This window comes from Haliotis cracherodii, unplaced genomic scaffold, assembly GCF_022045235.1.
Source record: "Haliotis cracherodii isolate W230 unplaced genomic scaffold, xgHalCrac1.p SCAF_20, whole genome shotgun sequence".
Lineage (NCBI taxonomy): Eukaryota > Metazoa > Mollusca > Gastropoda > Lepetellida > Haliotidae > Haliotis > Haliotis cracherodii.
In genome coordinates, this window is record NW_027266276.1 from 9,454,146 (window position 1) to 9,466,664 (window position 12,519).

Genomic DNA, 12,519 nt, shown 5'->3' on the forward strand with positions numbered 1-12,519 from the left:
TGACGTCACAGCCCACAGTGATGAGTAGAGTGAATTTGAATTATCAAATATATATTTTTTGTTATGAGTTTCTACACTCTCATGCTGAGTTAGATTCTAATAAGTGAATATATTGTGCAACAAACATTTCGGACGGAGCTGTATCAAGTGAAGATGCAGGCATAAGATGCGTGAAAGATGCTTGCTCTTCTCATTGAAACCGTATACGTGTACATGCGTTTTCAAGTGACCTTTCCAGCGCTGTAAAGCATGTTATAATATAGTAATGTGATACGTTCACTGATTGTTGACATGTGCACAGTTTGCGTAATGTTTGTCCAAGCCAAACAATATAAAGACTATCTTTGTCGTTTGTACTTGATATTATTGTGTTACGCTCGTACCCGTGAAGGTCCGGGTTATAATTGGCCTTCTACCCATGGCTGTCGGAGGCAACTAACGGGATCGGGTGGTCAGGCTCGCTGACTTGGTTGATGCATGTTATCATATCCAAACTGCGCAGATCGATGTTCATGGTGTCTGCACCAGATTCGATTTTTTACAGACGGCCAAATGAAAAATACAATCTCTCTCTCTCTCTCTCTCTCTCTCTCTCTCTCTCTCTCTCTCTCTCTCTCTCTCTCTCTCTCTCTCAATCTGTCTATCTATCTCTGTCTCACTCTTTCTCTCTGTCTCTCGCCCTTTCTCTCTTTTTCCCTTCCCCTGTCTCTCTGTGTGTCAGTCTGTCTCTCTATCTCTCTTTTTCTCTCTGTCTCTCTGCCTTCCTCTCTCTTTCCCTTCCCCTCTCTCTGGCAATCCGTCTCTCTATATCTCAGTCTCTCTCTTTCTCTCTCTCACGCCCTTTCTCTCTCTTTCCCTTCCCCTCTCTCCCTCTCTGTGTCAATCTGTCTCTCTATCTCTCAGTCTCTCTCTTTCTCTCTCTCTCTTTCCCTTCCCCTCTCTCCCTCTCTGTGTCAATCTGTCTCTCTATCTCTCAGTCTCTCTCTTTCTCTCTGTCTCTCGTCCTTTCTCCCCCCCCACACACACATCTCTCTCTCTCTCTCGCTCTCTCTCTCTCTCTCTCTCTCTCTCTCTCTCTCTCTCTCTCTCTGTTGTTTAATCTGACAGTATCGTTAGAACCTTATTTTCCTTTAGGGTCTAAACTCTTGGCATGCATTGATGCCAGAGACATAATCCTTGACTGCCGGTCAAGTGTTGCCTTGAGGTGAGGGATCAGAGGCTCATTACAGATGTGATATGTCGCTTATGGCGCACGAGATGCGAAACGTCATGCTATCCCGCAGCAGAATTCCGTCAGTCTTCTTGAACAAGTACCGATTTCATCATGACGTAACCACCGATGGAGCAGGATACGTGCATCATTCCTCCGACACCTGGTATCATCACTATTTGATGACAATTCACAAACACATTCTTATGGTGTAGTCAGAATCGTACAATGGACTCATATTGGCAAATTCTGACGAGTCTTTTTTGATATGATCCGTCAAAATCTCAAGTATTGCAAACGCAGTGTGTTAACGAAACTAAACATATTTCGTTCGACAAATAAAAAAACAAAAATATTCTTCTGTGTAAATACACAAAAAAACGCAATGACGCTACTTTCTTAAGTAGAAAATCAGCTCTACTTCAATATATAGCAATGATTCGGGGGTTTTATAATCTTAATATCTAATCATTAATTTATAAGTTAACAAAAATAACATGACAGTTCTAAACATGTCATAGATATTATCAAACTCTTATTTCACATCTTTCTGAAGTGAGTTCTTTTTTTTCAAATGTTTCATCAAGAAGGTCTGAAAGAGAAGTAACCACAGAATATTTATTTTCAAAATTCGTGTACATATACTCTCATTTCCCACACTCGTGTTTTAAGAAAAGAAAGACCAATTTTTCTAACCGCAATAACATGTCATAACTAACCGCATTAGGGGGAAATTACTGAAAGCGTGTAAATGGATATCTGTTGTAATCTTTGCACTTATTGGGGGCACGGGTGGTCCAGTCGTTGTGATTCGCTGTGCAGAGTTGCGTCTCTTTGGCACGCCAGAAACCTGTGATTGTGGGTTCGAATCCCGGGTCGCCCCGATTATATTTCTAGTTTTGTCAGCACCATACCCGTGCTCGAGACCTGCATCACTCCCATATTTAGCTGACACGCCGTGATATAACAGGAATACCGTCAAAAGCCGGCGTTGAACCCAACTCACTCACTCTAACTGCATTTGTAGATATACTCTCTCTCGTCCAACCAATCCTCATTTTGTCGTCTATTACAACAATCACGCACACACACACACACACACACACACACACACACACAGACACGCACGCACACACCCACAAACACACACATACACACGCACGCACGCACGCACACACACACACAAACACACACACAAACACACACACACGCACACACACACAAACACACACACGCACGAACACACACACGCGCACACACACACGCACACACACGCACGCACGCACAAACACACACACACACACACACACACACCAAGACCCGATCATCTGACTTCTGTTCCTTCTGCCCCATCAACCTACATGCTCCAGTACTACAAATGTCTCACAACACCGAATGTCGTCATAAACAGGAACTCAACACTCATAAAACGGTCGTGATGGCCAGGACAATGTGCGGCGTGCTGCAATGGATAATTAGTTCTGGAAATAGGATCGTGGAATCACAGAGCCCGGTGCGATGCTAGCTCTACTCCCACGTTGTGAAGGTGTATGTTTCCCCGGCCCTCTGTCTTGTACGAGGGTAAACCGCCTCCGTGGTCTAGTGGTAGAGCGTCCGCCCGGAGAGCGGAAGGTCCGGGGTTCGATCACCGACCGCGTCATACCAAAAGGCGGTAAACGTTGTTGCCTTGTCTGGCGCTCGGCATTAAGGGGCTAAAACAAGGACTGGTCGGCTCGGAGTAAGTATACTGTGTCTGAGTGGGGTATTTATGTTAAACTGCGGCATGGTATCTGAGTGAGCTAGCACTATAAATCGGCATCAGTCCGGACTAGTACAAGCAGCCACGCAAACACGTGCATTGCCGTCGCTATATAAGTGCAATAATCTTGGACGCGACGTTAAACCCAATTTCACCTCACCTGTAGTAGGGTAAAACGTGCATCCTACACTTTGGACATTGGCAATACTTCCAGGAATGGGTGACTCTTAGAGAATGAGTACTTCCTGATATGAGTGAGAGAGTTGGGTTTAACGCCGTTTTTAACTGTATTCCAGTTATATCACGGCGTGTCAACTTAATTCGGGAGGAAAACCCAATGTCATGCAGGTCTCAGACGTTTACCACTTCTGTGAAACCCACGATCACGGGTATGGTGCTGACAGACCCAGAAAAATAATCGGGGCGAACCGGGATTCGAACCCCAAAAGATGGGTTGATGGCGTGCCCAAGGGGCGCACAGCGAAACGCGGCGCCTTAGACGACTGAGCCACCCGTGCCCCCTCCTGGGATGAACAAGCATGAGATGCGATCTACATCTGGTGGTCAGCGCGACCTGTCTAACTACACAACTATCCGGTGTCCAGCTCCCAAACTTTCGTTGTGTATTATACTAATCATGTGTATTTCAGAAATGGATACACGATTCATTACATGCATTATTCCCGGCATTCAAACCTACACCAAACGCATACATGCTAATGCACATTGTCTCTATTGCTGGTTTTAGTATGGTATTAAGGCTTGTCACATATAAGTTTATTTGTTTGTTTGTTGTTTAACGCCGCACTCAGCAATATTCCAGCTATATGACGGCGGTCTGTAAATAATCGAGTCTGGACCAGACGATTCAGTGATTGACATCATGAGCAACGATCTACGCAATTGGGATCGATGACATGCATCAACCAAGTCAGCGAGCCTGACCACCCGATCCCGTTAGTCAGACTAGATTATTTACAGACCGTCGTCATATGGCTGCAATATTGTTGGGTGGGGTGTTAAACAACAAACAAACAAACAAACAAACAAACATTAAACTTAAAAAAATTTACTGAGGCCTTGTTTCTTTTAAAACTGATGAAGCAGTTTTTTATCAAGAGAAAATCTTCGCTGAAAGAGAATGCTCGATTGTACCTCACAAGTTGTGAAATGTAGACGCCATTGGCTGGAGCTGCTAGAATATTTCTCGACATGTAGGGAAACAGAGTCATCAATCTTGTCATACAAACAGCACTGCTTATACTATCTAAACCGAGTCAATCGTGATCCCAAGCACGTCATGCCTGTCCCCAGAGCCAACACCACGTGACTTCGTACCCCGGCATGGACCGGTGTTGATGCTATCGTCCATTGGTTTTCCGGGTTCAATCCTGATGTTTTGCAAACCGCAGTGATAGAGCTGGAATATTGGAGTTGTAAGCGTTAAACAACATCCACCCCCGAAAATCATGGACACCATGAAATATATTAATGAAAATAATTGTTAAATGTAATGTTAAATTTTGTTCTTCAAGACGTTGGTTGTGGATTCACAGCCGTTTGAAAGAAAGATATGTTAACATTTCTAACACCACGTCTTACATCGACATTCTTTCAAATAAGCTGCGAGCCGGAGGCAAGATATCAAAGCCATGATAGGGTATTGCGCTATTTTGGCAAGCAGGAAGAATGTTATAGACATTCTCCTTCACAGAGTACAACACTCCCAGATGCGGGGCCGACTGATCTTAGGTCTGTCTGCTACTATAATGTCAACACATGGTATAGGATTTAACGCAAGTCGTAGACTTGTACCGCTTGAAGTGAGTGAGTGAGTTGGATTTTACACCGCTTTGAACAGTATTTCAGTTAGATTACGGCGTGTCAGCTTAATGTGTAAGGCATATAGCCTAGTGGTTAAAGCGTTCGCTCGTCACGCGTTTCCCGGGTTCGAATCCCGACATGGGTACAATGTGTGAAGCCCATTTCTGGTGTCCCCCGCCGTGATATTGCTGGAATATTGCTGAAACGACGTAAAACTATACTCACTCACTCAATCACTAATGTGGAAGGAATGCTTGAAGTGATGAAAACCACCGGACTAATGACGTTATCCAGACTCGCCCAGATTGTGTTTCTGGGTTTATCAGTGATGGGTTTTACCAAAGTGGTAAGCCTCTAAGACCGGAACCATTTCGAACCTACCTGTCACACCAACCTGCCACCCCGTGGAATAATTGAAATACTGTTCAATAAAATCGTTTATCATTTAACTGAAGCATTTGTCCATGACATAAACTTTTGACATACAAACATGTATGTCATACCCCAATGACATAAGTATGCAAATGAGATATGCAAATTAGATAACCAGAAGTGGGACGTTTTTCGCCTTTGCACGTGAGTGGGTGTTTACAAACAACATGGATACCTTTGATGTTGGAGACAATGGTTTAATAGATCAAAGGGAAGTGCTACAGTGATATCCGTGTTGACAAATGTATATTACAGGTTACAGGTTGATGGTACCGAATTTAAATTTGACAGTGATGAGGGCAGATTATCAAAATTAACTGTGACTAAAGTTTCATCATCGAAACACCATCGTCGAGCACGGCGAAGCAGACGACGAACACAAAGCCTAAAGATGCCCAAGGTAGATTTGTGGCTGTTGAGGACGGCATGATCGATGGTTTGATCCTAGACAATCAAATCAAAAACACTGCCAAGAAAACTTTGTACGATTTTCAACTGTTTGAAAAGTCCCAAAATGAAATTCGCAAAAAAGCATGAAATACCCCCACACGAACTGGACACACTTCTATGCAAGTTTTTCATTTGTGTTCGAAAATCAAATGGGGAAAATTATAAATAAAGACAGGGGCTTCACAAATTGTACGATGTTGGGATCGAACCCTGGTCTTCGGCGTGACGAGCGAACGCTTTAACCACTAGGCTACCCGACTGCCCCTGCAGAGTTCAAGAGAAATCTAACATGTTTTTTTTTAATTCAATACACTTCTGTTGACCTCTGTCATGTGTTGAAAGATATAATTATGTGTGGATTGCGGACTGGAATGCTAGTCATACGAGATGATTAAATTGGTCGCTTCTGGAACACGATTGATTGCTCATAATATCAAGCACTGGTTTGAATGATCCAAGATCGAATATTACAAGCTGGTGTCATATTGCTGAGTGCGGTGTTTTAAACAAACAAATGACCTTTGCACTATTTAGTAAGATTTCTGTTTCTTTACAGTACCGGACAAAAGAGGTTGAGGTTCCCATCGAGAAGAAAGTCCTCAGCATCAACATCACCAACATCACGGGGACGACGGAGGCGTCGACGGCATACAATGTAGTAACGGAGATCTCTGCTGCTTTGAACGGTACAAATGAAACTGGTAATGTCTCAATTTAATATAATTACAATAGGACCCTTTAGCAAGGTAGGACTTAGATTTAGTTGGGGCCAGAATGTGCCCATAGTTTTCCCAGAGCTTCTAGACTAGAATATATATATATCACACAGCTTCCCAGCTCACAATTTATATCACATGTAGACTTTTGCACTAACGCACATACTAACATATCTACATCAGAGGAATTATATACTAATAATAAAGAAGTGCAGAAAGTGCTGAAACGATGTCAGTGTCAAACTGGGTCCGGAAGCTTTCTGTTTGAGTTTTTAGGGGGTCTGCTAGATCACACGACTAATAGCAAGTAATTTGTTGAGTGAACTGACATGTATTCACTTGCTGTAAAGGCGGACCCGTGAAGATCCGGGTAGAATATGTCTTTAGCAAACAATGCTTGCCGTAAAAGGCGACTATGCTTGTCGTAAGAGGCGACTAACGGGATCGGGTAGTCAGGCTTGCTGACTTGGTTGATGCATGTCACCGTATCCCAATTGCGTGGATCGATGCTCATGATGTCAATCACATGATTGTCTGGTCCAGATTATTTACAGACCGAGTCATAGAGTTGGAATATTGCTGAGTGCAGCGTTAAACAACAAACAAACAAACGAACCGGAACATACTAACGGGTTGGGCTTTATCAGCAGTTGCTGAAGCATTCGCTCGTCATCCTGAAGCACCGGGGTTTAATCCAACATCGATATGATGTGTGATATCCTTTTTTTAGGTGTGGCCCGTTGTGATGCTGGAATGTTGCTAAAAGCAGCGTATGGCCATATTAACTCACTACTACCTGTTTATAGATGGAGTTTGTTACCCACTATACATATGTTCTACATTCGCCCTGTATGGCGGGACATCTCGGTGCGAACCTCAATGTCACTTGTACAATATAGTACAAGCATATAAAGTCAATCATAAGTAAACGTGCGGTTTATATTGTGTTTAATGTTTAATACAACCTTCAACAATTTTCAAGCTATATGACGGTTGCTTGGAGTGAGTGAATGAGTAAACTTTTACCCCGCTTTTAGCAATATTCCAGTAATATCACGGCTGGGGACACCAGAAATGGGCTCACACATTATTCCCATGTCGGGAATCGAACCCGGGTCTTCGGCGTGTCGAGCGAACGCTTTAATCACTGGGCTACCCGACCGCCCCGGTTGCTTGGAACTACTTGAGTTTATCCAACGAGCAGTGTTACACGTCGTCGTTGTACCCGACCCGAATTGTCGGCCACCTTAACACCCGACCATCCGACCCGATTAGTCGACCATCTGACCAGCCTACATTATTTGTCGGCCAACAGACTATACGACCCGATTAGTCGACCATCTTACAACCCGACACGATTAGTCGGCCATTAGACCACCAGAACGATTAGTCGGACCCCTTAACACCCGAACCCATTAGTCGGCCACCCGATTCATCAGATAAGTATCTGTTGCCTGACGCCCTTTCTAATCCGGAATTTCAACGGGTTATCGAAAATATAAAAGACACAAAGTGCATTATTTTGTTTGTGAAGCTCTGTTACAAAACACACATCATATTGCTTTGACATTTAGCACAGGACAAACACTTCAGGACCAGATATTTGTATACTCCTCAGGGTGCTGAGATTGCAATTATTGTGCACATTTATCCGAAGACCGAGATAATGATAATGTTATCATGATCTTTCACTTTGTTTGTTTGTTTGTTGTTTAACACCAGCAATATTCCAGCTATATGACGGCGGTCTGTAAATAATCGCTCTGGACCAGAAAATCCAGTGATTGACGACATGGACATCGATCCGCACATTTGGGATCGATGACATGCATCAAACAAGTTCAGCCAGGCTGACCACCCGATCCCGTTAATCGCCTCTCAATCCTGCGCATCATAAATGATTATTATACTGTGAATATTAGAGTCCGGCTTTTTAATACACGACGCACATATTGTGTATTGACGTTGTATATGCTGAAAAAAAGATGCATTACTGAGGTTCATCGCAATTATTTTCCATTAACTGTCTGCTTTGGGCCTTCAGGGATGGTGTTGATTAATTTGTATTAGGATGCGTGGTTTATTTGTGTCCGACAAACTGATAAAATATAATAATGATTATGTTTCGACCCACTACAGCCTCTATTACTATGTAATCACAAGAACTAAATGTGAAAATATTTAGCTAAAAAACTCAACGATTTATTGGACTCGTGAAGATCCGCGGTAGAATAGGTCTTCAGCAACCCATGCTTGCCATAAAAGGCATTTATGCGAGTAAGAGGCGACCAACGGGATCGGGTGGTCAGACTCGCTGTCTTGGTTGATGCATGTCATCGTATCCTAACTGTGTGGATAGATTCTCGTGATATCAATCACTGGATTGTCTGGTCCAGACTCGATTATTTATAGACCGCCGTCATATAGCTGGAATATTGCTGAGTGCGGCATTAAACAACAAACAAACAAACAACGGTTCATTGATGGTTATTTTAGGACTACAGCGTTTCATAGACATGGAAACACACATCTTATGATTATGACTTTACCGTATTTGCACCCATCAACTAATCATGATTAGAGTGTGTTATTTCGTCAACATCAGATTCTATGTTATATTATTTAGACACGAGCAATATTTGGATTCGCTGCGAAAACTATTCATAGAATATTACCTTGTACGATACTCATACCGTCGCTGATTATAGTGATGTCCACCGCAAGAGCCCATTAGTAAGTAGAACTATATACCCAATGGCTATTGTTTCAGGATAAAATCGTGATCGTGATGGGAAACGTTAGTTGTGTTCGTCTCGTGTACACCTCCGAGATCGTGAATGGTTCAAGATGAGATCGCGATTGGTTGATGAGATAACGATTGGTTCAAGATGAGATCGTGATTGGTTCAAGACGAGATCGTGATTAGTTCAAGATGAGATCGTGATTGGTTCAAGACGAGATCGTGATTAGTTCAAGATGAGATCGTGATTGGTTCAAGACGAGATCGGGATTGGTTGATGAGATAACGATTGGTTCAAGATGAGATCGTGGACGGTTCAAGATGAGATCGCGATTGATTGATGAGATAACGATTGGTTCAAGATGAGATCGTGATTGGTTGATTAGATAATGATTGGTTCAAGATGAGATCGTGAATGGTTCAAGATGAGATCGTGACTTTTGGTTCAAGATGAGATCGTGAGTGGTTGAAGATGAGATCGTGATTGGTTCAAGATGAGATCGCGATTGGTTGATAAGGTAACGATTGGTTGAAGATGAGATCGTGATTGGTTCAAGATGAGATCGTGATTGGTTGATGAGGTAACGATTGGTTGAAGATGAGATCGTGAGTGGTTCAAGATGAGATCGTGATTGGTTCAAGATGAGATAACGATTGGTTCAAGATGAGACCGTGAATCGTTCAAGATGAGATCGTGATTGGTTGATGAGATAACCATTGGTTCAAGACGAGATCGCGATTGATTCAAGAAGAGATCGCGATTGGTTCAAGATGAGAAAATGATTGGTTCAAGATGAGATAATGATTGGTTCAAGATGAGATAACGATTTTAATGCTTAGTGTACGCCTATGCTTTACTGGACATTAGTCTGTTACATACAAGCATTATCGATTGGATGTGAGGTTAGAAATCAAAATATACCTTTCATCATTTGTAGAGAAATAATATATATATATATATATATATATATATATGTGTGTGTGTGTGTGTGTGTGTGTGTGTGTGTGTGTGTGAGATTACCATACAGATAAAGGTGCCACGATTTCCTATGCGCCCTCTTACTTTGTTAGGACCTACGTACATGTATCATTGATTTGGTTCCATCATTATACTTAATCTGTCAGCACCGTCGCATTCTTGTTTATTTCCCCAGGTAAACATGTACAACCAGCTGCACCTTTCTCTCAAACTATACTCACATGACACGAAAAGCGGCGTTAAAACCAACTCACTTACTCACTCACATCCTATGAATGTGATGCAATATCGTGACCTTGACTTTCCCTGGCGGTCTGCCTGTTGCCAGGTTATGGCACCATTAGTCCAAGATCCTCTGGGAATGCTATGCTACTCTTTTACCATATCCATTTCCAGAAAGTACCAATTTAGTCAGTTTGGATCAAAATGGATGCCACCATGCAGTAATTCAAAGAACTGATAATTCAAAATTTCTACAGAATTAATGATCCAGAGGACAGTTATGTGTATTGTACAGGACTGAAACAATGCTGGTGTTTTCTGGTACCTTTCAAAAATATAATCCAGATCCTTTCTCACGATAACATCTAATGCTTGGTCCTTCGAAAAATAGCAATATCAGCTAAAGCGTTGGGTTTCAGTAATTCAACATTCTTTCAGTCCTGTACAAAAACGGAATGCCATCTGGATAACCAATTCCATATAATCTTGAATAAATGTTGAAATGCATTGCTACCCTGTTTCGTATTATTCAACTTGATCAAACTGATTAACAATGGGTCGCAGTGTTAAAGGCATTGCCAATCCAGAGGGAGCATTGCACATGACTCGAGTCGTTCACGTGTACAGCTTTAATATATATGCATGAGTTGTGTATAGTTAGTAATGTATCTGTCTGTAGAACAAGTTGTTCAAAGGCGGACAAATAGCCATGAATTCGTCTCCAACAGTACATATATACGGCATGACGTACACATTTATTTAGAGATATGCTGTCCATTCTAGTATTAATTGTTTAGTACCGTCATTAGTTCAAAAGGGAATAGGGAGATAATAAGTATTTTGTACATTAATGGGTCATCTTGTGTATTTCTCGACTATACACTGATACAATGCCTCGTCAGGAAGTGAATTTATGGATGTCAACTTCTTTATCATGAGGAACACAACATTTCGGAGTATATACTTACTCCTTCATCACAACGTTTCGGACTATATGCTTACTCCTTCATCACGACGTTTCGGAGTATATGCTTATTCCTTCATCACAACGTTTCGGAGTATATGCTTACTCCTTCATCACAACGTTTCGGAGTATATGCTTACTCCTTCATCAGGTGAAGGAGTAAGCACATTTATACTCCGAAACAATGTGTTCCTCATAATAAAGGAGTTGACATCCATGATTTATCTTTCTTATGTGTATCACTTCTCAATGCCTTTCAAAGACTTGATGCCACGTTGTCAAGGGATATAAAATGTCTAACAATGTAAAATTAGTCGTACATTAGTAACAAATATTAGATTCTGTGGGAGTAGCGTAAGCATTAGAAGAAATTTGTCGATATGGGGACCTATCTGAAATATCAAATATACAAGACTGTAAAAAGTAGGTAAACATCTGGTAGACGCAGATGTGACTTAAAGTGGTTGTGCTGACACTGATTAACAATCACACAGTTGGGACGATCTGTTTATTCCGACCATAATGGCATTATTTCTGCTCCCAGAACCAGAAACAGAATGGGTCCCGGCGCCAGGGAGTACAGGCCAGACGAACGTGTTGGGGATTGTCATGTTCTCCATCCTGTTCGGAGTGATGCTGGGACGGATGGAGGGTCGGGGGAAGCCCATCCTGGACTTCTGCAACACGCTCGTAGAGGTCACGATGAAGCTGTTTGTCATCTTTATATGGTATGCAATATTGTCAGTATGGTGTGTGCAAAGTATGAATGTATTTTTGTAAAAAATTGTATTCCAATATATCACACATGAAAGATACAATCGCTGGAACGTTAACCCATGCCCGGGCAGTGTCATACTTTGGGGGTTTGGGAAGGATGTTCTGTTTGTTTTAGACGGAATAATATTTGTCACCACTAAAAAACAAAAATGCTGTTTTTGTTGTGTTTCTTGTACATTGAAAAGACAATTCACCACTAAAAAACAAAAATACTGTTTTTGTAGTGTTTCTTGTGCATTTAAAAGACAATTCACCACTGAAAAACAAAAATGCTGTTTTGTAGTGTTTCTTGTAAATTTAAAAGACAATTCACCACTGAAAAACAAATACTGTTTTTGTAGTGTTTCTTGTACATTTAAAAGACAATTCACCACTGAAAAACAAAAATACTGTTTTTGTAGTGTTTCTTGAACATTTAAAAGACAATTCACCACTGAAAAACAAAA

The 12,519-nt window shown here is 41.7% G+C and overlaps 1 protein-coding gene across 2 annotated transcripts in view; it reads left to right on the top strand.

Moving 5' to 3' along the window:
• The window catches only part of LOC139470299 (excitatory amino acid transporter 1-like), a 98,859-nt gene that overhangs the window by 63,741 nt on the left and 22,599 nt on the right, over positions 1-12,519 (top strand). Inside the window, exons 3-4 of one of the 2 annotated variants that reach the window (XM_071252660.1) lie at positions 6,232-6,376; positions 11,841-12,024. In XM_071252660.1, the coding sequence (XP_071108761.1) occupies positions 6,232-6,376; positions 11,841-12,024 (329 nt within the window). The remainder of the gene's footprint in view (positions 1-6,231; positions 6,377-11,840; positions 12,025-12,519) is intronic. The other variant, XM_071252661.1, reaches the window with a different exon arrangement.